Source organism: Orcinus orca, chromosome 20 (assembly GCF_937001465.1).
Source record: "Orcinus orca chromosome 20, mOrcOrc1.1, whole genome shotgun sequence".
In the NCBI taxonomy this organism is placed as follows: domain Eukaryota; kingdom Metazoa; phylum Chordata; class Mammalia; order Artiodactyla; family Delphinidae; genus Orcinus; species Orcinus orca.
The window spans coordinates 19,166,450-19,191,164 of NC_064578.1; the positions used below are offsets into that span (position 1 = coordinate 19,166,450).

Sequence of the window (24,715 nt, forward strand, 5' to 3'; positions counted from 1 at the left end):
CTTTTTCTTCTTTCTAAGTACCCACCACACTGTGCCTGTAGCAGAAGGAAAATACCAAAGGACTGGCTGTTCCTGCCTTATCTCTATCACCCACACAGCCATTATCCACATTGTAAGCCATTTATTCACCAATCCTATACCTTAGACTGCCTTTGGCCCTTGGACTAGGCCCTCATTGCTCCTGGCATGGGGGCCATGTAGCCTGATAGAGCCACCCGGGGCCCAGAAACCTGTAGCCACAACGTCAGTGGCTATAACCGCTTCATCTGCCGCCGCTCCTGTCGGCGCTGCCGTTTCTCGTTGTGTTCTGGTGCTGGGGCGCCACTGTCTGCTGTAAACCAAGGGCCCAGTACATTGACCCACAGGAGGTAAAGGGCTCTCCCCGGCGCCTAGGAGAGAAAAGGGAGCTTGAAGCCAGGTGCAGGAAATGAAAGAAGAGAAGGGGTAGATGCCCCAGCTCCTCGTTGGGAGGCCCACGACCCACGTACCAGAAGCCAGAAGGACCAGATGTAGAGGGAGAAGCAGCTGAGCACCTGCACAATAGCTGTCAGTAGGATCACATCTTTAAGGTGCCTGTGGATAGAAGGGAGGCTGCAAGGGCCAAAAATAGTGGACGGGGAATTCCCTGGCGGTCCAGTGGTTAGGCCTCCATGCTTTCACTGCTGAGAGCCCAGGTTCGATCCCTGGTCGAGGAACTAAGATCCCACAAGCCGCACAGAACAGCCAAAAAAAAAAAATTTTGTTTTAATTAAAAAAACGGGCTTCCCTGGTGGTGCAGTGGTTGAGAGTCCGCCTGCCAATGCAGGGGACACGGGTTCGTGCCCCGGTCCGGGAAGATCCCACATGCCACGGAGCGGCTGGGCCCGTGAGCCATGGCCGCTGAGCCTGCGCATCTGGAGCCTGTGCTCCGCAACGGGAGAGGCCACAACAGTGAGAGACCCGCATACCGCAAAAAAAATAAAAACAAAAATAATAGATGGGCCCTAGTTCAACTCCCTTCCACCCTTCCACAGGTAGCTGTGGGTCTTGGGCCCCAGCACCCCAGCCCTGGCGCCGCTCACCTGGGCTGACAGCGGGGGACACTCACTCTGCCATGCCCTGCTCCATGTTGAGATCCATTCCACCATCCATCAGGGCCCCATCCTCAGAGAAGGCTGCCCTTGCCATCGAGCTCATAGAGTGGTAGCTGGCTCCGTATACTGCCAGACTAAAGCCCAGGGCCATCTGCCGAACAAGAATGGGGGTATCAAAGGCCAGCCACTGACCCTATGTGCTTACCCACTTCCCAGGATGCAGGACACTTACCCAGGCCCAAAATGAAGCAGATGAGTAGAAGAAGACCAGGGTGACAAGACAGTAAATGGCCTGTAAGCAGACACAGGATCAGGCTGTGATCGAAAGCTTACTAGGGACTTCCCTAGTGGCGCAGTGGTTAGGAATCCGCCTGCCAATGCAGGGGACACTGGTTCGATCCCTGGTCCGGGAGGATCCCACATGCCGCGGAGCAACTAGGCCCATACACCACAACTACTGAAGCCCACGTGCCTAGAGCCTGTGCTCCACAAGAGGAGCCACCGCAACGAGAAGCCCGCGCACAGCAACGAAGAGTAGCCCTCACTCGCCGCAACTAGAGAAAGCCCATGCACAGCAACAAGGACCCAATGCAGCCATAAATAAATAAATAAATAATAAAAATTTTAATTTTTAATGAAAAAGAAATCTAAAATGCTTACTAAACCATGGACCTCCCTCGACTCTGACCAAGATATTAGGCCAGGTGATGAAAGAAGACAAATCGTTTCTTATACGGTTGGGGGAAGAGGTCTGCTTCCTGAATACCCAGACTCCCCTCCGACATTTCAGCCCAGGAAAGAAGCCCCTGTGTATTTAGGATGGGAAGGGCTCTCCAGTCAATCTGAGACTCACACCCTCATTTTGGTTTTGGTTTTTTGTTTTGACTATTCAGCACTTTCTCTGTGCCACGATCCTTTCTCATTTACTTTTAGTTGGAGTTTTCTTCTGGAGCTTTAGCTGTCATACACTGCCACCACTCCACCCACCAAACAGAGCTGAGGGCTATGGAACATTGGGTGGGCACAGAAGCAAGGAGGGAGGCACTTACATTGGCCCCCAGTATGATTCGCAGGTAGAACTTCAAGGTCTCTTTGTTCTCCTCAAATATCTGCTTCTTCCCTCTCGTGCCCACTTTGCCCTTGGGCTGCAGAGAGATGACGAGATGCTGTCAGAACCCTCATCAGCCAGGGTCTTCCTTATCCTCCCCACCATTCCGGTTAGCTACAGAGTTTCATCTGCACCTCAGCCGAGTCTCCGCGGTGCTCAAAGCTAGCACAATTCTTGGGATGTCCACCCCTCCTCCATACCATCCTGCTTAGGGCTGACAGCATCTTTCCAGCACACCCAGCAATGACCGCCTCCTGCTCGGGCTGGGAACAATCCAACACTAGGCTGGTATCTCCTGAATCCTCTGATAAGGCCCAGTTTTGGGCTGACAAACCCTTCAGAGGGGATCCCTGAGGGGGCTTGAATGGCGACCCTCTCCGGCCTCTGCTAGAGTAAACCAGATCTGGTCTAACGTCTACCCCGCCTCAAGCCCCTCAGATCTCCAGCTAGTCCTGACACTGTCTGGTACCGACGCCCACCCCTCTCCGGCACCAGCTCTGGTACGTTCCTGCGCCTCTCCACTCCCCCGCTTAATCTAGTACGGTCCAGCCACCGGATGGCACCTCCCTCTGGCCGACCCACTGCCCTTGATGTCCTTCCTCTGTTTTCAGTCTCCCGGCCCCCCGAGAGTGCTTTGCCTTGCGGACCCCGCCCTACTCGCCCTCCTTACCGCCATGGTGCGACGCAAATACCCAGCCGGGGAAAGATGGGAGAGCGACCGAAACAGCACTCAGTTGGTACCACATCTGCTGCACAGGCACTTCCGGTGCAGACCCAAATCGTAAGCAACTGGGACGGAAGTGGGAAATCCACCTCCTTCCCAAGCTCCGCCCCCAGAGTCGGTGGGACTTCACTTCCCAGAAAGCCTTGCGCGGGGGCGGAGGCGGCAGGGATGCGATGGCTGAATCTCTGCCCTGGAGGTGAGAGGAGGCCGCCCTCAGGCCCAGCTCGGGACAGGCCCCGCCCTCGGGGTCCCAGGCTGTGGGGAGCGGCTGTCAGACAGCTCGCCTTGGCCCCGCCCGTCTGGCGGAAACAACCAGCCCGGGAGATCCAAGGACCTGCTGGCTATGGGTAACGGCCCCGCCTTTGGGCCACCCCATCCCCTTACCTTGGGCGACCATCCTCTCCTTCCCCATCGGCCCCAAGAGATGGCCGCTCTGTCACCTCAGCGAGGACAGGGCCTCTGCCTACCCTGCATCTCTTGAGATGGCCGCCCCTCCCCCTCAGCTCTGGAAGATGTCCGCTCCATCCCATCATCCCCGAAGGTTAAACCGATCTTATCCCCATTGGCCCCTTGGAATGGTCGCTCTATTCCCTCCTCCCCGAGAGACGGCTGCCCCTTCCCCTGGCGGTGGAAAACAGACTGCCCCCTCCCATCAACTTCGGGCATGGTCTCTGAGTTCCCTCACCGGGGACAGGCCTGCTCCCTGCTCCCTCGACCCCTAGTGATGGCCATCCCTGCTTCCTTCACCCCATGGGATGTTTGCTCCCTCTCCTTAGCCTGGAGCAAGACCACTCTGCCGCTGTTATCTAGAGAGAGATGATAAGTTTTGTCCCCAGTGGCCTCTTGGGATGGTCTCTTCATCCCTTTTCCCCTGAGAGCTGGCAACCCCCTCCCTCAGCCCAAGGGAGACAGGCCACCCTTTCCCCATCAGCCCTTGGAATGGTGCTCCTTTCCCTTAGCAAATACAGGACTGCTCCAACCCCAGTGAGCCCCCTGCGATGGCATCCTTTCCCCCTTTGGCCCCGGAGGATATCTGTTCCATCCCCATAGGTCTCAGAGATGACCAGTCATATCTCTAGTAGCTCCTTGGGATGGGGTTCGTTGGGTGGCCACTCCACCCTTATCACTGCTTCTTCTGGTCCCTCTAGAAAGGCCTCCCCGCTTCTCAGCTCAAAGAATCATGCTTCCTCCCCTCAGGGAGGACAGGTTTGTTGCCCTCCCTTTGCTCCTTGGATTGACTGCTGAGCCCCAGAAGACAGGATGGCCACTATCTTACCTCGGCTCAGTCAGGTTTTCCTGCCTCCCCTTGGGGATAGGGGCGTGATCAGTCCCAGTCCCCATCGGTGTTCTCTTGCCCATGCCTAGCCTCCCTGGTCCAGAGGCTGTTCTCCCGTCATTCTCCTCTCAGTAATGATCTGCTTTATCTTCCCACCCCTTCCTTGAGCAAACCTTTGGTGAAAATAGAGGTAAAAGACTGTCCATCCTTACTTAATGCAATCCAGTAAGTATTGACTGAGTACCTTCTGTGTACTAGGATCAGAGAAGGAAAGAAGAGATCAGAGTGGGCTGGGGAAAAGGTCCACATAGGCAAAAGGAAATAAGGAAATAGACATGCTGTGTTTGTAGGACAGTGAGGAGACTGGATTGTGGAAGCTCTGGAATCAGGGGTCCAGTCAGGCATGGAGGCCTGGCAGTGCTGACCCAGGAGAAGAGATTTTGTCTTGAGGGGACTGGGAAACCCTGAAGGTTTTCATCAGAGTGCACTGAGACTGAAGCTGTGTTTTAGGAAAATTAACCTTGTTGCATTGTGAGGAATGATTAGCAAGGATGAGCCTGGATGCAGGGAGATCAGGTGGGAAATTGTGGAAGGAATGAAGGCGGGGTGATGAAGATCTGGGCTACTAAGGTGGTAAGTTTTCAAAGGCAGAAATATTAGTAACAGCAATCCAGGAACCATTTATGGACAACCTACTAGATGTGAAGCATATTATATCTATTAAATATATATATATATATAAAAATTATATTATGTATATATAATTTAATCCCCATCATAAGACTATGATCTAGATTTTTAATATCCCCATTTTACAGGTGTGGAAACTGAGGCTCAGAGAGTTCAAGTACCTTGCCTGAGGTCACACAGCTAGGAATCTGTGGAGCTGGGATTTGAATGAGTCTAAGTTAGCCTGGCCTAAAGCCTGTGCTTTACACCTATATCTGAGAGCAAGGGACAGAAGAGCATGAAGAGTACACAGTATTATCAGGATCATCAGGTGAGATGCACTGTTGGCATTGAAGCTCAGGGGCTGGAAAGTTGGGAGGAGGGGCTGCTTTGGACTGAGGTTGAGATGAAGGTGATGGTAAAACATTTGGATGAAGAATCCTGTGGCGAGTTGGCAATACTAAACTAGCACATTAATGATAAAACAATATGTCCATATTGAATTGCTGGTTATTCCTATAGAGGTAACTGTTAAAGCCATGCAAATGAATTTATTATCCTAGAAAGTAACAGACTGAAAGGCCCAGGTCTGAACCCTGGGAGCCACAGAAGAATCCAGAAACAGGGCAGTTGGAGTGGTGAGTGGAGCCCTAGAAAACACAGCATCACAGAAGTCAAGGAGGGAAGATTCCAGAAGAAAAGAATAGTTAATATCAGATAATTCCTGGTCTCACAGGCAACTCCCTTCCCCAGTCCCTAATAGGGCCTCCACTCCCACGCACCCCCAGCCTCACAGAGCGTAGGTGGAGTGAGAGTCTAAGCCTACCAGGCTGTTAAGAGTTTCTTGCTGAGAATCTTAACAGTCAGCTGAGTAGCCTAGTTGGCAGTGAAGAAGATGGGAAAAGAGTGCGGTCCCAGTGTAACTTCCTGAAGATCAGAGAAGGAACACCTGACTTGCTGTGTTCTAGATCCTATGCAAGACGCTTTACCATGTTATTTAATTGTCACAACAACCCATTTAAATCTCACTACAATTGTCTTTTTATAGATAAGGAAAATAAGGCTCGGAGAGGTCACTTGAGAGAATAAGGATCTAAACTAGGTTTATCTGGTCCCAATGCCCAGGTTCTTTTTACCAACTTGAGCAGGAAGTTTGATTTTTATCAGTCAGAGCAAACCTGCATCCAGGTGGTGCTCAGGAGAGGTTTGTTCCCAGTAAAGATACCTGGCGGCTGGAGAGGGGAAGTGAAGACTCCATGAAGCTTAGGATCCAAGATGAACTAGAAGCCAGTGCTCTAGTCCCCTCTGACCTACTGTGCTATCAGCTGGAGAAGGTTCCAAAGGCCCCCACCAGCACTAACAGCCCCCAATGCCCATTCTTTTTCCCTCAGATGCTCACATATATTCTGAGCTTCCTGCCTCTGTCAGATCAGAAAGAGGCCTCCCTCGTGAGTCGGGCTTGGTGCTGTGCAGCCCAGAATGCCCTTCGGGAGGTAAGGTACCCGCCCTCACCTGGCCCATTCTCACTTCAGCTTGCTCCTGGCCCTGCTCATGCATCATTCATCCACTCATTCCTGCATACTTATTCATACATGCTTGGCTCTGGGTACAGTGCTGGGGCTCTACAGATGAATAAAACTCCCCTGAGAAGCTCCTAGTCCAGTGAAGGAGAAACACAAATATGTGAGTGATCATGATGTCGTGTGCTCGGTGCTGTGACACTGGAATGAAGGGTGCCATGGGGACATGAAGAAGGACATCGAAGGAGACTGGCAGCCTCAGGGAAGGCTTCCTGAAGGAATAGGATGAGGATGAAGGTTGGTCTTCCAGAACTCATATCAGCACAGGTGAAGGCACCAAAATGTGAAATAGGTCTGGAAACGACCACACAGGTTCCCTATGACTGGAACTTAGGTGTGTGTGTGAGAAGTGGTGGGAGATGAGGCTAGAAAGGGGTCAGACAGCAAGAGAGGTGCCAGGTGGCGTTGCTGGGACTTTCTCCTGGTTATCATCGTGGGGCCTTTAAAGAAATATGAGGCAGGGGAGTAACATGTGGTGATTTGTGTCTTAGACATCTGCAGTGCAGAGTGGACTGAGAGGGCGAGTCGGAGTGCAGGGAGACAGCCCACTAGGAGGTGAATGCAGGCATCTGTGCTCGTTTGAAGGGCAGCAATGATAGCTCTTTGTTTCAATTTTGACTTCTTTGATTATCACTGAGGTTAAACAGTTTTCTCATGAGCTGACCATTTACATTTCCCTCTTTTGTGTATTTGTGTTCCTTGTCCATTTAACTATTGGGGTCTTAGTATTTTTCTTATCCATTTGTATGAACTTTTTATAATTAAAGAGATTAACCTTTTACATATTTATTGAAATACATTCCTAATATATTTGCCTTTTAATTTGATTTGTAGATATGTGTTTGTTTATGAGGTTAAATTTCTAGGTTGTTGATTCTGAACTTCTTTTCTTTCTTATTTCTTCCATTGCTTTAGAGATCTTTTGCCTCTCTTCAGAGATCTGATAAATATATACTTACATTTTGTGTCTTTCTTTTTAATTAGAATTTACTTTTTAGATCAGTTTTAGGCTCACAGCAAAATTATTTCTCGTGTTTTATGGTTTGAATTTTTATATTAATTATATTTTTTATTGGTGTAATTTATTTTGATTTATGCTCTAAGGTAAGGAGCTAAACTGATTAGTTTTCAAATAGCCCAAATACCATTTATGTATAATGAGTTGGAAGCCTCGTCTGTCATATATTAAATGTGTGTGTTTAAGTAGGGTCTGTTGTTGAGTTCTCTCTCCAGTGTCATTGAGCTTAGTGTCTAAAGGAATTTGATTTGAACTTGTTGAAAATTTGAAGTATAAGACATCTAAATGGTGAGATCCAGTTGGCAGTTGGGTTTCTGAGAGAGGAATTCAAGAGAAGGGTCTAGGTAATAAATATATATGTGGGTGTCATTAAAGAACAGGTGGGCGTTTAAGCCATGGATCTGAGTCCCTTCCCCTAGGGAGAGCGCGAGGAGCCCTGAAGAGCAGGCCACAGAGAACGCCCCCGAGCGGACACCAGTCCAAAGGCACGGAGAGGAGGAGGGGCCTACAGAGGGGGCTGAGGAGATCCCAGCGAGAGGAGGACACACAAGTCAAAGGTGAAGAGCATTTCAAGTGTTGAGTGGATGAGTAACAGTGTCAAATCCCACAAAGAGTCCAGAAAATAAAGAACAGATAGTGTCCGTGATGTTTGACATACAGGGTGGTCACCAATGGCTTCAGTAACATTTGGCATCTGGGGAAAAAGGCCAGGTAGGTTGAAGAGTGAATGAGAGAAGAAAGGATATGTAGAGGATGACCTCACTTGCAAGAAATTTCCCGATGAAAAGAAGAAAATAAATAGAATTGTAAAGAGAAGTTGAGGTGGGCTAAACAAAGGATTTTAACTGGGAGAAATCTCTAATGTGTTTATGTGCTGAAGGAGTCACTAGTGAGTGTAGGGAGGAGAGAGGTCAGGAATGGCAGCCGCCACCTGAGGTGGCAGCCAGACAGGCTTCAGTGAACAAGGCTTGGTCTTGGGTAGGATGGAGAGGATGTCACCTCTCCTGAGGAAGTGAAGGGGTGGGGGTGGCAATGTGAAGCTGTTTGCTGAGGCAGTTCCTTAAAGGCTGGTGGGTTCTTTGTGTGGTGACCGTGGAGGCCAGGTTGTCTTAGGGGAGTAAGTAGGAGGCAGAGGCCAGGGCCTCAGCAGAGGTTTGGAATATTCACACAGCAGGAGGAAGATGGGAAGTTACCAGAGACACAGGGAGGGGCCTCACTCACTCAGGTGGTGATACTGCCTGTCTGTGCCCAGCACTCTGCTGAGCCCTAGGAGTGCAGGGCTGGGGCTGACACAGCACCCAGAGTTGATAGTGAGAGGGAGACAGCACAAGCCAAAAGGAGGGGGTAGGGTGCTGCACTCACAATCGTATGAGGCACACCAAGGACGCAGAGAGAAGATTCACGAAAGACTTCATGGAGAAGGGGACGCTTGGGCTAAATCTCCAGAGAGGAATAAATGCTGGCTAAATAGACAACTCGGAGTAGGTGAGGGGTCAGACCCACCCACCCCACCCACCCCTGCCAAAAATAAACAGAAAACAGCTGAACCCAGCCAGGGGAGCATGAGACAACAGAAGGGCTTGAGTGCCAGTCAGGAAGCTCAGTCTCCATGCTGTGCAGTGGCGAACCATCAAAGGGCCTGAAGAGTGTCGTCTATTGCCTTTTGTAAGGACCACCCTGGTGACAATACCAAGGATAGACTGGAGCCAGGGAGACTGGAGGCCCGGACCCTGATCAGGAGGAAACTGCTTAATATATTTCTGACAGACAATAAGGACACCTGAACTAAGGCAGAGCAATGAGGGGGGAGCAAAGGGACATATTACAATGTATCGAAGAGATGGAATGGAAAGGACTTTCATCACTGTGGATGTGAGGGAGCGGTCTAGGATGACTCCCAGATTTCTGACTTAGGTGATGTGGTAGAGGGCACTGAGAGTTTAGGAGAAGGGCCAGAGACCAGCAATAAGACAGTAAACTCAGATTTGGGCATATTGCATCCTTGAATCCGGAGAGAGGTCCATCAGATCATGGCTCCCAGTATCTGGTGCTCAAGAAGAAGGTGTGGAAAACAAAGTAGTTGGAATGGGATGAAGTCTGCTGGGTGCACGTGGAGGGAAAGTGTGTGTGTGTGTGTGTGTGTGTGTGTGTGTGTGTGTGTGTGTGTGTGTGTGTGTTTGGAATGGGATGAAGTCTGCTGGATGCACGTGGAGGGAAACTGTGTGTGTGTGTGTGTGTGTGTGTGTGTGTGTGTGTGTGTGTGTGTTAGAATGGAACAACCCATGGATAACCCACTGGTCTACGGACTGGGTCTTTCTCTTCTTTGGTGACCCTGAATGGAAAGCAGCCTAGAAGGTAGGAGAGCCAAGAGGGCAGAGTCTCAGAACCCCCAGTGGGAGAGAGCATCAGGGGAGACTGGCCATCCATAGCAGGCAGCATGGCATGGCAGAGAGGAGACTTGTGGGAAGTCTTCAGGGGAGCCCCCAGATGCTGGTGACCTTGCCAGAGAGGAGCTGTTGTTGGGAATGAGTGATTCTGTGGGGACAGTGGTGGAGGGGTAAGTGGGCAAAGCCATGGTAAAGAGGTGGCCACAGTGGGTGTGGGCACCCATGTGCTTCCAAGAAGCTTGACAGTGGAGGGGAGGGGGTGAAAGGTGAGAAGAGGGGATGCAGGATCAAGGGAGGCCTTTGCTAAGACTCCGGGGTGTTTGTGGACTCTGGGGAACGAGCAGTGGAAAGGCAGGTTCTCAGAGGAGAGGGTGGGGGACAGGCTCAGTAGGCCGGGAGAAGGGGGTCACCCTGAACCAAAGAGCAGGAGAGGGAAGGAGGTTAGGATGGGTCCTGCCAGGGGTGGGCTGGTGGATGTGAACAGGGAAAAGGGAGGGCCTTCCCACCTAAGGGGCTTTGGTTTCTTTTTGAAATGGTCAGGTCATCTCGGAGAAGGCTGGAGTGAGGGGAGGGAGCTACAGTAGCGTCAGGGGCTGGAGAAGATAGTGGGCTTGGAGAGAAGTCTGAGGGGAGTGAGAAGAGATGGGGAGGCAGTGAGGAGGTGGGAGTGGGCAGGCCAGTGCTGACAGTGCAGGCACGAGGGGAGGCCACGGCTTCCTCAGGCAGAATTCTTATCCCCAGCACACACCCAGAGGAGGCAGCGGTCTCATCATCCCTGGCCAGGCAGGGGGCAAGGAGAATGGGCACAGACAGCAGCATGACGGGCAGGGCCACAAGGACCCTGAGGAGAGGTAATCCGGGGGAGGCCTCTTGGAGTCCAGCAAAGAAGGAGAGCATAGAAGAAGCCAAGTGGGCAGTCAGTCCCCAGGGATAAAGGTGAGATTGGTATAGGAGTAAGGGAGGGAGGAAAAGGAGGAGACCAGGGTCAGAGTTTGGGATCGTAGAGTCTACCATTTCAGCACTGGGGCTTCTCCAGCTAACTCTGAACTCCAGATAGAACATTGACAAAGACCCGTTTGGTGCCTCTGCAAAACTCAGTCCCCCACTCCACCCCCAGGGCTGGGAGTGGTGGGAAGCCGGGCCACAGATACCTGAGCATCTAGGGCCCTGCCGGCACCATGTCCCAGAGACCAATCTGCGGAACCCTGTTGGCAGGAACCATCTCCCAGGGCTCAACAGCTTGATAAGGAGGTGGAGCCCCAGCTAGTAGGTGCTACAGAGATTCTGGCTGACCAAGGCCAAGCTGGGGCCTGTATGGCTCCAGGCCAGGCTAGGATACTAGACTTGGCAACTTCTTATTCTCCCTGACCTACCCCCACTTAATTCCATTTTTTCTCAAATAAGAAGGTAGACAAAGGCAGCACCCCAACAATACACCCGGGCTCTGTCCGTACTGGGGCAGGGGTGCTATTTGCCTGCCACTGGGCTGGTCACTGAAGAACTCAGGACGGCTCCCACCCCCTGCGGCCTTCTCCTGCCCAAGGCGTCTATAACGCCTCTGGAAATGACCCCCAAGGTCTGACTCCTCTCTGGAGACCAAAGCCCCTGGGCACCAGGGCATATCTTTTCTCAAAGGGCTTCTGGAAAACAGGCGTGTTAACTTTGGATTCCTGTGCCAGCAGACAGGAGGGCCACGTCTCCGTCAGATGGCTTTTCAAGTCTGCACACAGGCCTGCCATCTCAGCTCAGGACTTCAGTAGTTATGACAGAGTCCTGGCCTCTCACAGTCAAGGGACATGTATTGCTTTTAGCAAGCTTAGGGCATTTTCCAAATGATTTCGCATTTACTCTTAAGATGCCGGCATTGGAAAGGGAGGAGCCCAGGGGGCTAGTCGGCCCCTCTGTGATGGGGCGGCTGAAGCTGGAGCAAGTACCTGTGTAGTCCTCCCTTAGGCCTTTAGAAGCATCTTCCTAGGGCCTGGGAAGGAGGACTTTCCTACACTGGGGCCAAGGACCAGAACCCAGAAGCCTGCTGCTCTGCCCCCACAGATAATTATCCCTAACAGGCTGCTCCTGGGCTCCTGTATTTGAGTCCCAGGTAGACCATCTCGGTGATGGCTTAGAGGCTTCCTCCTCCCCACCAAGAAAAACAGTGGGGAGCAAGGAGGCAGTCTAAAATCTCACCCTGGCCCCATAGCTGGAAGTCCTTTAGGCCAGGCCCTGCCCCATTATTGGGTAGCTTTTGCTGCCACCTGCCAGCCCTGTACTTGGACGCTGGGCTGTTCATCTACCTTGTTCACAGGAAGGCAGTTGGGAGAGGGAAGAACTTTCCTGGTAGCCAGGGCTCAGGAAGACAGGGAAAGAAGGAAGACTGGAGGCTGCTGGAGCTGGGGCCTGCGGGGGTGGCATGTGACTATTGGGGGCAGGTGCTGCCTGGCAACCAGCACCGCTCTGCACTCCCCCAGCCAGAGTTCATTCTACTCATCATCAGATTGGCTCATCTGTCGTCACTGCAGGGCTTTGAAAGGGCTGGAGGCACGCTTTACCTTTCCTTTCTAGAACCTTTTCTCCCTGATCTTTTCGGTACCCTCCCGAACCTCACACACTGAGATCTTCCCCAGCTCTCCTTAAATCTGAGAGAGGGACCCAGGTCCTCGGAGTCCCCACTACCCCACTGTCTCCCAGTGTCCACGCGGGGAATCTGTGGGGAGAGCTCCTCTCATCCATACTGACCACAGGGTCTGAAATGGGAACCTGGTTTGACACCCTGATTCCCGTGAAATTCGCCCGGCGCTGGTCTCCCTCTTACCGTACGCTCCTCCTTCCCGTGAGGACAGCCATAGTCAGCTGCTTCTCTCTGGGGCAGAAGCCAGGCTGATTCTCCACACCTGGGAATGAGTTCCGTGCGTCTTCCTGGGAGAATCCTGTTGATAAGTATCTTATCAACAGGAGTGCGTATTAGGCGTCATTTCTACCTTTCTGGTTCCTTTTTGATGATGTTCTGTGGGGAACAAGCAGGGAATGTCAGCTAGTTCTTGCCGTTACTCACAGGACAGGTTTTTTGGGGAGCTTGCTTGTGAAAACAAGAGCCTTTGAGTACCACTTGCCTGCAACCTGGGCATTGGTCAGGGGTAGAGAAATGGGGCTAGGATTTTAGAAGCCAAGTCCTCTTCTCCCTCCCCCCACAGACCAGTTCCACACATTCCTGTAGCTACTGTCCTTTGGCTCCTTCTGGCACAAGATCAGGGAAGGTTCCACGAAAACATCTCCCTCACTGGGGGCTCCCCAAACTCGTAAACAAGCCAGCTTTTTCCCACAACAACTTAGCCCTGAGCTTGCCTCCCGGCCCCACCCAACTCCGACTGTGTGCTCCCCGCGCTCGCTCCCCTGTTCCTCTACGGCAGGGCCAACTCAGCTTCCTCCCTGCCTCTGAAATTCATCCTATGAACTCCTGCCCACAGAAACGGGACGCTTCTCCCTCCTTACCTGGACAGATACGACAGACCCTCTAAAGATGAGCCCCAGGCTCACAAGCATGTCTTGAACTCTCGAGCCTGAAGGGCCTACACTTGTGAGCGCGCCCACGCCCCCACGCATGCGCACACCACACTCAGTGCATGAGCACGTTTTCACTCACACACAAAACCCATTTTTGCAAACATTCATGTGGCTGAGACACTGAATGTGTGTGGCCACCAGGGGACCTCGGCCTCACTGCCTGTCCCAGATCTCTGGCATCTGGGCCACAGGGGATTGTGCTGAGCAACACCTGCGTACCTTTTTCCCGCCCTCAGCTGTTCCGAGGGCTATTTATATGCTCTCGCGAAAGTGGGGGAGGCTGACTGCTTAGCTAAGGCCAAGCTGAGGCCCTGGATTTGGAGCCGAGTCCATGGGTCTCAGGGCCACCTTCTGAAAGTCCCAAAAGTTGAGGTCCAGCATACTTTGTCCTCCTGCTGCCGGGGGGCTTCTCTGGCTCTCCTCCAGGTCCCCCCCAGCCCTCCTGTACTCAGCATGCTAAGTCCCCACTCTGGCCCAGGCCCTCCATAGGCATTCAGTCCCGTCCGTCACTAACCTTCCTGTCCTCCCCTCGTAGTCATCCCCTTGGACCCCCAGTGGGACCCATCCTCCCAGCTTCCACTTCCCAACAGCACCCCCTCAAGCACACATGACACCACACACCACAGTGGGTCCCCATTGTAGAAAACCCCTTCCCTGACCTGCCCTCAAATTCTGGCCAGTGAATTGCCCCCAGACCCGATGGCCAGCACACTCTTGAGACCAGAGGGTTAACCCCAGGCCCGCTGCTGTCCCATAGGCCAACGTAAGGTACAACATCCCCGTGTCCTCTGCCTCCCTTCCGACCGTCAAGAGCCTGGGTCTCAGGGGCATCTGCTGCATCAGCCTGACCAACCTGGATGGCTCGCCGGCTTCACACCAGGTGCTGCAGTCTGTTGCCTACCACCTGGGCCTGCACTTGCAGAGCTTGTGCCTTGGGCAGCCCCACAGAGGCTTGTGCCTTGGGCAGCCCCACAGAGGCCTCCTTCGTGGCCCTGATCCTGGGCTGCCCGGCCCTGCGTTTCCTTGACCTCAGTGGCTGCAACAGCCTTTTCACGTCAGGCATGCTGCTAGCTCAGCCCAAGACAGCACAGCGGGTCCAGCAGGCACTGAGCGGCCTCTGTGAGCTCAGTCTGGCTAGCCTGCGGGACCTGACTGATCTCAGCTTCAACCGGCTCAGCAGTTGAGTTCTCAGCCTGGAGCGCCTCTCCTTGGCCTGCTGCCACCTCACCTTCGAGCCAGGCCCAGCCGAGGGCTCCATCGGCCCCCAGGATTCCTCCCCTTCCCAACTCTCCTTCCGCAACCTGCTGCAATTCGTGAAGGAGCAGGCTGGTAGGCTGCACGCCCTGGGCCTGAGTGGCACTGGCTTGCCACCCGAGGCCCTGCAGGCCCTGGGCCAGGTGGCTGGGCTGCAGCTGCAGGAGCTGAGCCTGCACAGCTGCCGGGACCTCTCCACAGAGGCTGTGGCCACCCTTTGCCACCAGCAACCAGACCTTACCTTCCTGGACCTCAGCGGCTGCTCAGAACTGGCTGACGGGGCACTCTTGGCTGTGAGCCGGGGCCTGCGGCGCCTGTGGCACCTGAGCCTGAGGAAGCTGCAGCGGCTGACGGATGCGAGATACTCAGCCCTAAGGGGCCTGCGGGAGCTGCAGAGCCTCGACATGGCCGAGTGCTGCCTGGTGAGAGGGCGGGAATCGGCCCAGGCCCTGGGCTTGGTGTGCGGAGCTCCACACCCACTGGTCTCCCTCAGCCTGGCCTACTGCTCCTCACTCAAGGTGAGCGTCCCATCCCCTTCCTTCCTTCCTTCCTCACCAGGACCACGGATTGGGGGAACTGGGAGCGTGGCGCCAGGGAGGCGCCCAGTGTTTGTGTCCAAGGAGTAGTTAGAGCTGAACTGGGGACACAGTCGGGAAGAGGAAAGGAGCCTAGACAGACAGGGCTGCTGCCAGCACTCCTCCCCGCAGCCCCACAGTGGGTCCAGGTAGAGGGAGGTCCAGGAGACCAGGGGGCCCAGCCCACAAGGTGGCACATACCTCATGAGCCAAGTGATTGGTGACCACTGCAGTCTGAGGAGGGGAGTGAGGGTGGGTGTTCTGGGGGCCAGGAAGGCTGATGAAAGGGGTGACAGAACCGAGCCCTGCGGGGAAGGGGTACCGAGGTTACACAGCAGTCATGGTTCAGGCAGGGCCCGAGGGAGGTAACGTGACGTGGGAGCAGAAGGGTCATTTCTTGACTGAAGCCAGTTCCTTCAATAGGGCTCAGCCCTGTCCCTCTGGGTGGCGTCCCTGTCTTCCTGCAGTGTCAGTCTCTTCCTCTTTAGCAGATTATTACTTCAATCTAGCACTGTGCCCAGAGCATTGCATCTCAGCCTTTTCCTCCAAGTGCCCCTCTTCCCCTGCCCTACTCCATCCTCACGGCTTCACCACTGTGCGTCTCTCAGCTGCTCTCTCTGGGGCCCCGCCTTCCCGTGTCTCTGCATCCCTCTACAAAGCAGCTTCCTCTGTTCTGCCCTTAGTTCCTGCTCCTGGTGGTGGCAGCCCTACCCGCCCTGTGACCTCACAGTCCTAGAGGGAGCATATTTGATTGGCTCAGCGAGAATCAGATGTCCACCACTGGTTCTGGGAGCACAGGCAGGGTGAACACCTTAGAAACTTTCACCTGCATCCTTCCTGCCCCAGCCAATCTAGGCATTTGCTTTTCTCCTGGTTTCCCACCACTGCAGCCCACCAGGTCCACTCCAACACTCACCAGCACAGGGATATTGTTGCTTCCTTCCGTGGACCCAGTGGCAGCTTCCTGTTGCCTGTGGGGCTGGAACCTTGGGCAGAACCTTCCTAGTGACCCCCGCCAAGCCCGGTGACACAGGCACAAGCCACCACTCCATTGCCCTCTCCCTCTTCCACTTCCCTCCTAGGACGCCTCAGTGCTCTCCCTGATGCCAGCGCTGGGCCCAAGCCTCAGGGTGCTAGACTTATCCTCCTGCGTGGCCCCTCACCAACCGGACCGTGCAGGCCATCTGCACCTACCTCACCCACCTGTCAGTCCCGCACCTGGCCTGGTGCAAGGAGCTCCGTGACCGGGGGCTTCTGGGCTTGGGGCAACCAAGTGAGGAGACTCTGCAGGGGCCGCAGGTGTGGGACCCTCGAGGTCATGGCGGGCGGGGCGGTCCCTGGGCTCAGCTGCCCTCCTGCGCCTGTCTCTGGGAGCAGCTGAAGGCCAAACTCAGGAGGAATCTGGGAAGCAGGGGTTTCCTCTCACAGCCACCCTGAGAGCTGGGCATCGGGCCTCCAGCCGCAAAAGGACCCTTCTCCCTGGCCATAGGGCCCGCCCTACTCACGCTGCAGGCCCTACGGGACTTGGACCTCACAGCCTGCAGCAAGCTGACTGATGCCAGTTTGACCAAGGTGTGGGGCTGGGGATGTGGATAGGCTGAAGGCCCTGCGGCTGAAACCAGCGGTCGGGGCCAACCCACTTTTTGCCTGGAAAAAGTCATTTCTCATTGGCTTCTGCTGCCCGTAGCCATTCCTCTGGCTGGGGGTGGGGGAAGCTGGAAGGGCTCCAGCACCACACCACCCGCCCCCCGCCATCCTCGCAGGTGCTCCAGGTCCCCCAGCTGAGGCGGCTGTCACTGAGCCTGTTGCCAGCACTCACAGACAAGGGCTTGCTGGCTGCGGCCAGAGGCTGCCCCAGCGTGGAGCGCTTGGTGCTGAGTCACTGCAGCCGCCTCAGCGACGAGGGCTGGGTCCAGGCAGCCGGCTCCCGGCCAAGGCTGCAGCACCTCAACCTGTCCAGGTGCAGTCAGCGCTCGGAGCAGTGAGTGTGTCCGGTGCTGCACAGTGTAGGGGCTGGGCTGGGGCCCCGTGCCGGGTCAAGCGCTCGCCCAGTGGCCTCCCTGCGGAACGCTGGGTTCCACTGGGCAGGCGTGCAAGCAGCTCCGGATGGCAGATGTGGCCATGTGTCCTGGCATTAGCATGGCTTCCGTCAGGCGCTTCCAAGCCCAACTGCCTGAGGTGACCTGCGTCCAGTCCCGCTTCGTGGGAGAGGCTGACCTGACCCTAACACTCTGAGGCCAGGTCAGTAACCAGCCCTGTGGCTCAGCCTCTGTCACCTCCAGAGGCTCCAGGCCTGGCCTCTTGACCTGGAGTTTGACTCAGTGCCTCCCACCTCCCTCTGCTACATGCCCCAGAGCCCCTTCCCCAAGCTAAAAACCCCTTTTCTAGGACTAAGGGTGGGACTATATCAGGGCAGCCCAAGGGGCTTCCTGCCCCAGTCTGCCCCACAGCCCAGCAGGAACCTTTTCCAGCTACATGTTGCTGCCACAGGCCCCTGGAAATGCCAGCTCCTGCTCTCCTGTCCAGGCCTGGGTCCAGAGGCCAGGCCCACAGGTGGGCTGGGTCTGGTGTTGGGAGGAACAGACCCTGTGCCTCTGGCCCTGCCCCTTCTCACACTAGGGCCTGTACTGTTTCCCACAGCTCTCCCAGCCCCCTACCAGCACTGAGCTTTAGCAGCCAAGCCACAGTCTTTGTTGTATACCCAACAAGATTAAAAATTCCAGATCTCACCTCCTTGTCCGAAGTTCTCAAAGGGCCCCTTCCCTCCCCACCTCAGATGAAGCAGCCCAGCCCAGGGACAATGTGTAGGAAACGCCAGAGGGACAGTTTCTTCCTCACACCTGGCCCAAAGCCCTACAGGTGCCCCCAGCAGGTCCTAGCTTCTTCCCCACATGGTGGGAGACTCCAGAGGCCTCTCCCCAGCACAAGCCCCAGGACATGTCCTGCAGCAAAGGCATGTCTGTGTACCCTCATCCCAGCCAGATCCCAGGAGCAGTGATTAAGGCTGCCTGAGTCAGTGAGGCTGTTTTCAGCACACACAAGACACTAAAGAGGATAGCATCTCTGGGTAGGAAGGGTCATTAGAGGTCTAGTCCAACCTCCTGAACAGAGACAGAAGCTATAAGCTTAGCCTGGGAGGTCAAGGAAAGACTCAAGTCAGTGAAAAAAGAGGAGGGAGGGAAGGAGACAATTAGGCAGAAGGGACCAGGGAGGTGCACATGGGCAGGCCAGAGCTGGCGCCGGGTGTAGGGGTAGTCCCAGTCCCATGGCAGGCAGGGAGGATGCCAGCTTGGACCGAGCATCCTTGGTCCACATGCTTGTGACTCTGTAAGCCACAAGCACTCTGTTGAAAGGGCTAAACCACAACGCGTCTGCAACCCATCTCGATTCTGTTCAATCATGGTACCGTGACCATTATCCACGGTCAACAGGGAGACACCGAAGAATACAGGGGAGACAGTGTGTGTGTGAGTGTGTAATCAGATCGGCTTCCTGTTTGAGAAAGCAGTGTGGTAGTTGGTATTGAGAAGATTGGAAGGGCGAGACAGGAGGCAGGAAGTCAGGAGGTTCCTGCCAAGATGATGGTGGCCTGTAACAAGGGACTGGAGACACTGAGAAGGAAGAATTGATGGTATTAGGAGACTTAACTGCACTTGGGCTCCCCATTTGCACCTTGAACTCAACAGGGACTATTCTAAGTGCGGTGGGAAGTCTGAATGCAGGAGTGGGCATGTGGGGCCCTGAATGCCCAAGTCAGAAGCATAGCTAGAGAGAGGGAACAAGTACTCCCCCAGAACATTCTTCAAAGGAGGTGTCGTATCGTCAGTTTTTAGGTAACATGGTGATGGTTAACGCTTAAAAAACATATTTTGAGGAGGCACTGGGAAAGAGAGGTAGTGAGAGGCATGGAGGAGGTCAGAGGGTGGTGGCTGGCAGCTTCCAGCCTGCCCGTGGGTCCTGTGGGTGGGTGTGCTCCTCTTTGCCTCAGAGGCTTGGGGTCTGTGACCATAGCCTCCGAGCTTCACCTCCAGCTGGCCTGTCTGTGGCCCCCACCCCACCCATGCTGCTGCAGTTGGGTTTTAATCAGAATGCAGGCTTGCTGCACTAAATTCCCCCTTGTCAGAATCAGCCTACATCCTCCCACTGGCCTGGGGGACATCTTTTGGAACCTTGAGTTTGCCCTTCAGCACAAAGCATACCCAACTTCACATCTCTCCCTTCACGCCTCTCAACAGGAGGCCGTCACGACCCACAAATGACGCAGGGGAAGGGCCAAGCAGGGTTGAGGACTGAGCTCAGACTGTCAGGAGTCTTCTTCTGGAAACATGGCTCCCAGACTAGGCCCCTGTTAATGGCGCCCAGAAAGGCATCCACTTGGGGAAATGCCTCCTGCCCTACCACCTCACCCTCAGCTGGCTGGCAGCCCCAGACCTCTCTCAGCTGGTGCCCCCAGACTACAGGCCATCCTTCTTTGCAGGCCTAGCACTGAGGGAGGCTGAGGACTCACGCTGGAGAAAGGTAACAGGGCCAGCCGGTCCCCACCGTCCTTCGGAACACCAGCCCCTCAACTGTAGCTGCCCAGGTTTGTGGCCCCAAGCTGTGGCCCTGGCCTGATGCCCTCATCTTATCTGCCAGCTAAGCTTGAAGGCAGGCTTAGCCTGCAGGGTTCAGAGCTGGCTCAACACATGTCTAAGAGCCAAGCAGACTTTATTTCTGCTGCAGCCTCTGCTGGTCAGGGTGCCTGTGCTTCTCCCCCCTCCACCCTTTGTGGCCACCACAGTGGCAGCAGCTGTGGCCCTTGGCCAACCTCACTGTCAAGGTTCAGCGATGCTGCAGTCGTAGCAGAAGTTGAAGTTGGTGGGGGGTGGGGGAACGGGGGGTGGCTGCTCAGGGATGGGCACATTTTCCAGCTCCAGCAACCGCAGCTTGGTTTCCATGGTCAGCAGCTGCTCCAGGTCCAGCCGTGTCTGCTCACTGCCCATGGGACTGCCCAGCAGGGCGCTCAGCCCATCTGTCCACAGGTGGAACTGGGGATGGGGCCATCTCCATGAGGGCCTTCCCGTCTCTTCCCCTGCCCGTCTGCCCGACTCTGCTCAGCCTGCCCGGACACTCACCTCCCGTTTGGATGGGGCAACGAAGTTGAGGTATGCCTCCTCCTCCCCGTGGTCATAGCTGACTGAGAAAGCCAACTCACAGACGTCCTGGGGAAGCAAGGGAGCCAGGAGCACTAAGCAGGGGGCACGGCAGGAGCGGGTGGGAAGGAGCCCCTGGTCCCCACTGCACTCACCTTGTTCTGCTTTCCCGAGCCCTTCTCCCGGACGTGGGGGCAGTCCTTGCCTGTCAGCAGTGCCCTGATGTCGGCCACAGGGACTGCAGGAAGAAGGTAGGGCTGACCACTGGGACCCCAGGCGGTCCCGGGGTGGGGCGGCGGTCTGGGAAGAGCAGGTGTCTGACCCCTACCCTGCCCTCCTTACGCTGCTCAGGCAGGCTCTCGGGGGTGGGCGGGCCGACGCCCTCCTCCACATCCCCATACTGCAGCACCTTGTGGTTGGGGGACAGGCAGCAGAACCACAGCTTGTCTGTGGGCAGAAAGGGTAAGAGGGAAGGAGTGACGAGAGGGACACGCCCTGACCCCAGCCCAGCCGCTCTCCAGCCCCACTGCCCAAGCAATGACCCTGGCGCCGTCGGCTGCTGATCTTGCGGAAGAGTGTCCCCTCGCAGAGGCGGAGCAAACGCTGCTGGCGGATCAGGCCCATGAGCTCTGGCTTCAGCTTCTCCCGCAGCTCCCTGGGGGAGGGGGGGAGGGGGCTCGCTGAACAGGACGACCTGGGCCTGAGTGAGGCCCAGGGGGCAGCAGGGAAGGTGGGGGCTAGGACTGGGACCCATCCCCACCAACTCACAGAATGGGAGGGGCCAGTGTGCCTTCCTGATGCAGCCGCTCTGTCTGCCGCAGGCGCAGGACCTCCCCGTAGGTGAGCGCGTTCACCTTGGTTCGGAAGAGCTCCAGGGAGCTGGGCTTCAGGGCCAGCGTGCGGGCCAGCTGCTCCCGCACCACTTGCGTGACCTGGGACCACCCCAAGCTTAGCTCAGGGCCTGAGTTCTGGGCCCCGACCCAGAACAATCCCCCGCCCTGGCCCAGGTTTCCCTGTTCCCACCCTACGCACCTTGTCGAAGTCTTCCTGAGTGGCCCGCATCTCCTTCCAGGTCTTATTCAGCAGCTGGATGCTCACACAGAAGAGCTCATGGAAGCTCTGGTCTTGGCCAAAGAACATGGGTGAAAAGTCCTGGGCAGTTTCGGAGCCTGGAGCGGGGGGGCAGGAGGGGCTCAGGGAGAAAGTGTGTGCAGCCCCTGGCCCTCTCTGCCCTTCCGTCCCCCGTTCCTGGACATGCTGTGCCCAGTACCACTCACAGGGCTCCCCGACATGGAGCAGTTCACACAGCAGCACAGTCAGCTGGATGCTGCTCCGGGCAAAGGGACACTCGTGCTTGTCCTCACGGCTGCTGTTCTCCAACACAAACTGGGGTGGTGGGAGCACAGGACGGGGTGGGGAGTCACGACTGAGGCTGTGGAGACCCCCCGCCTAGGTGGCAACCTGCCGTATCCCACCCCACCCTGTCACTGACCCGGCTGTAGGCGCTGGGCGCGTGTCTGGAGAAGTAGAGCATGTTGTCCAGGGCCAGCAGGCCAGGGGGCACGCGCTCCAGGTCCTGCGCAGGGTTGCTGTTCTGGGGGAAGGGGGAGAGGCAGCTGAGGAAGGGCCCAGCCCTCTGGAACAACAGCAGCCCTGAGTTGAGGCAAGGGCAGGGAGCTGGATAGGGGTCACTCACAGAGAAGCCCAGTTTGCGGAACTCGCGGGCACAGAGGGAACGGCGACGGTCAGCACTCAGCCCAGTGCCCGGGGACTCCCCCTCCGGTTCAAAGGCAGCCTGACGCAGGGCCTGCAGCTGCTCCCGCTGCTCCTGGGGTCGTTGTTGGAGTGGTGTTAAGATTGAAGATTCAAGGCCAAGCTCCAGCCGTCCCCAGCCTCGTGTGCCCCAAAGGCACCTACCTGGCTGTAGGGGTCCAGTGGCGTCCGCATGCGTGGCTCCAGCAGCCCCAGCGTAAGGGCCTGCAGTACGTACAAGTGGTGAGCCATCTCGTCGCCCAGGGGCGCTGCACTATGGATGATGTGCTGGAGAACAGCCAGTTCACGGGTGTGAGTGTGGGCCACGAGGAGAGGAGCGGGGAAGGGTCTGCCTGGCCTGGTCCTTCCTACCTTGTAGATGAACTGGCGAAGGTTTCTCTGCCACAGGTAGTCAAGCATGTGCTGAGGTGGGTGGGAAGGGGACTCAGGTGATTTAGCCCCACCATGAGCACCCATCCTGCAGGCCCACTGTGGAGCACACTGCCCACCAGCTCCTCCCCCCACCAATCCAGCCACTGGTTGGACACCCACCTTACGTTCAGCAGCGCTGGCCCCCTGCAGCAAAGCTGTCAGCAGTGCCATGGCCTTGGTTTGCAGCTGCTGGTTCATCCTGAGACAGGAAGAGGGCTCAGCCGGCCATCCAAGGTCCAGCCCCGCTCCACTCATCTGCACCCCACCTCCAGACACTTACACCTGTAGGTGCACCAGCAGCCTATCCAGTGGCACCTCACTCTTGACCAGCTGGCCCAGGGCAGGGCTGCTCAAGGTCACACTCTCCAGCAACCCCAGGGCCAGGGGCTGCACAGATGCATCCATGAGGTTCATGTTCACATAGCACACCACCTTTAGAGGAGCAGGGGTTGTCACCACCTCAGCACCATGGAAGGCCAGACCCTGACACCACTCCACTGCCCCCACCTGTTACCCCTAGAAAAGCCCACCCACCTTCCTAACAAAGGGGATGCTGAGCGTCTCCCAGGACACCACACCATGCTCCATGAGCTCCAAGAAGGCCCTCAGTGCGAGGGCCAGCACCTCTCCTAGGCTGGGGAGACATGTGGGGCTGAGAGGACCAGACCAGGAGGCCCAGCCCCACCATGTCCACCACCCACCACAGCCCTGGGCTCACTCGTCCCCATCCTCAATGATGGAGCCTAGTCTCTGAAGCCCATCACGGCTGATGACTTCCCGGGTGAAGGTCATGTCTGGGGCCAGCAGAACGAGGTGCTGAAGGGCTTCCCGGCGCCCTTCACAACTCTCGCTCTGCAGCCCACGCAACAACCGCTCAGCCTCAAGGTCCTGCCAGGGGTGGGAGCAAGAACAGAGGTGAGGAGGTAAGGAGTGGGAACTGGGGATGTGGGGACTTGGGTGTCCACTAGGTGGGGCACTACTGGGCTGGAGCTGGGGTTAGGGCTGGGGCCTCCAGACCTAGGGCCCAGGTGCCAGTGGCGGGCAGAGAAGAGGCATAGCAGAGGGGCACAGAATGAGGGCATGGTCAGGAGGGACATTACTGGGGCAGTACTGAGGCACAGGATGCTGCCATTCTTGATCTCCGTGCGGTTCTGGAAAAGATGGCAGAAAATGAAGAGAACTCAAGAAGGGCTCTGAGGATTGGTTAATTGGGGTTGTCAATAAGGGAGGATTTGGGAGTCAGTAAAAAGAAAGATCAGGTTCCAGAGAGTGGGATGATGACTCTGAGTCAGAGCCAGGTGGGTTAAAGGGGTCACAGAGTGGAATGTGGGGCGGGGAGGGGACTCACGTTCTCAGTGATGTATCTCCTGTGCCCATCAGCAAACTGTAGGGCATAGCGCTCAGAGTGAGGCAAGCTCCACCTGCGGGCAGCAGAGGCTCAGCGAGGCGGGTAGGGGGCGCCCTCTCCCTCCTGCCCTCCCACCAGCCACCCGGCATGCCCCGGCAGACCCGCACTCACGCGTCGCACACCTCCTTCAGCACAGCGGCCAGGGGTTTTGCCTACAAGTGGAACAGTCACTCACCGGATGGGAGTGGGAGTTGGGGAGGAGCCTGGGGGAGGCGGGGGGGGCTATTCGAGGGGAAAGGGGCAACCCGGAGGTAGGTGGTGGGGTGGACGGAGGCCAGACAGTCCGGGTGACCTGGTCCAGCTGGATGAGCTGCGGGATGGCGTCGCGCATCTGGACGGCGATCTTCACTACATTCCGCGGGGGCACCATAGTCTACCCGAGGTGGGGGCCTCTGTACTTTCCAGATGTGCAACTTCCCGCCGAGGGCACACCTGGTCTGAGGCCCCTGAGGACGAAGGTGTTCCTCTGCCCGAGACTTGGTTCCGCACTCACAGCCCAGGCTCCCACTCCCGACAAGGCGCCGCGGCCTTCCCAAGGGAGCCAGAGCGGAGGCTAGTTCCGGGTTGGAGTCCCGGGGGTAGGAGGGTAGGAGGGTGCCTGCCCCGCCCCGCCCCGCAGAGGCGGCCCCGCCCCGCCCCAAGGTGCGGCAGGTGGGGGTGGGGAGGGCGGGCTGTCAGCACCGCCACACCTTTTCCAGAAAGTTGACCCGCCCGTTCCCACCACCAATCCAGCACAGTCCCAGGGAGGATCCCTGAAAGAACCAGATCA

The 24,715-nt window shown here is 56.2% G+C and overlaps 3 protein-coding genes across 13 annotated transcripts; 1 reads left to right on the forward strand and 2 right to left on the reverse strand.

Annotated features, from left to right (window-relative positions):
• Positions 1-101: 101 nt before the first annotated feature.
• TMEM208 (transmembrane protein 208) lies at positions 102-2,992 on the reverse strand. 5 transcript variants are annotated; one of them, XM_004280864.3, is made up of 6 exons: positions 2,852-2,992; positions 2,123-2,218; positions 1,306-1,365; positions 1,088-1,224; positions 489-573; positions 102-389 (listed from the first exon to the last, which is right to left on the reverse strand). In XM_004280864.3, exons 1-6 carry the CDS (start codon positions 2,855-2,857, stop codon positions 252-254), a joined length of 522 nt encoding a protein of 173 aa, XP_004280912.1. In that variant the 5' UTR covers positions 2,858-2,992; the 3' UTR covers positions 102-251. The 5 variants fall into 5 exon arrangements, with proteins under 5 accessions (XP_004280912.1, XP_049559728.1, XP_033263608.1 ...); XM_049703771.1 differs by lacking the exon at positions 1,306-1,365; XM_033407717.2 differs by lacking the exon at positions 489-573.
• Positions 2,993-3,039: 47 nt separating this feature from the next.
• LOC101279844 (Leucine-rich repeat-containing protein 29) lies at positions 3,040-17,457 on the forward strand. The gene is given in 7 exon segments (XM_049703636.1): positions 3,040-3,101; positions 5,000-6,343; positions 14,875-15,165; positions 16,305-16,463; positions 16,663-16,794; positions 16,986-17,207; positions 17,275-17,457. Coding segments are annotated over 6 exon segments (1,224 nt in total). The 5' UTR covers positions 3,040-3,101; positions 5,000-6,106.
• Positions 17,458-19,912: 2,455 nt separating this feature from the next.
• Positions 19,913-24,529, reverse strand: ELMO3 (engulfment and cell motility 3). Of its 7 annotated transcripts, none has more exons than XM_049703748.1 (20): positions 24,239-24,529; positions 24,058-24,098; positions 23,887-23,959; positions 23,639-23,689; positions 23,257-23,426; positions 23,073-23,172; positions 22,819-22,970; positions 22,653-22,737; positions 22,479-22,529; positions 22,272-22,331; positions 22,051-22,182; positions 21,847-21,948; positions 21,632-21,740; positions 21,387-21,523; positions 21,123-21,286; positions 20,897-21,009; positions 20,697-20,801; positions 20,510-20,592; positions 20,337-20,423; positions 19,913-20,249 (listed from the first exon to the last, which is right to left on the reverse strand). In XM_049703748.1, the coding sequence occupies exons 1-20, from the start codon at positions 24,314-24,316 to the stop codon at positions 20,037-20,039; spliced, it is 2,106 nt and encodes a 701-aa protein (XP_049559705.1). In that variant the 5' UTR covers positions 24,317-24,529; the 3' UTR covers positions 19,913-20,036. The 7 variants fall into 7 exon arrangements, with proteins under 7 accessions (XP_049559705.1, XP_033263603.1, XP_004280915.1 ...); XM_033407712.2 differs by having other exon boundaries at positions 22,659-22,737; positions 24,239-24,528; XM_004280867.3 differs by having other exon boundaries at positions 19,913-20,233; positions 22,272-22,394; positions 22,659-22,737; positions 24,239-24,528.
• Between the last annotated feature and the right edge of the window lie 186 nt (positions 24,530-24,715).

Coding starts and splice junctions, on each gene's coding strand:
- TMEM208 (XM_004280864.3), bottom strand. Junction 1,225..1,305: donor CTGCTTCATTTTGGGCCTGG/GTAAGTGTCCTG, acceptor CTTGTTCGGCAG/ATGGCCCTGGGCTTTAGTCT. Junction 390..488: donor TCTGGTCCTTCTGGCTTCTG/GTACGTGGGTCG, acceptor TTTCTCTCCTAG/GCGCCGGGGAGAGCCCTTTA.
- ELMO3 (XM_049703747.1), bottom strand. CDS start 24,316: ATGGTGCCCCCGCGGAATGTAGTGAAGATCGCCGTCCAGATGCGCGAC. Junction 23,427..23,638: donor TGTGCCTCAGTACTGCCCCA/GTAATGTCCCTC, acceptor CACCCCTGGCAG/GACCTTGAGGCTGAGCGGTT. Junction 22,738..22,818: donor CTGCTGGTGCACCTACAGGT/GTAAGTGTCTGG, acceptor TTCCTGTCTCAG/GATGAACCAGCAGCTGCAAA.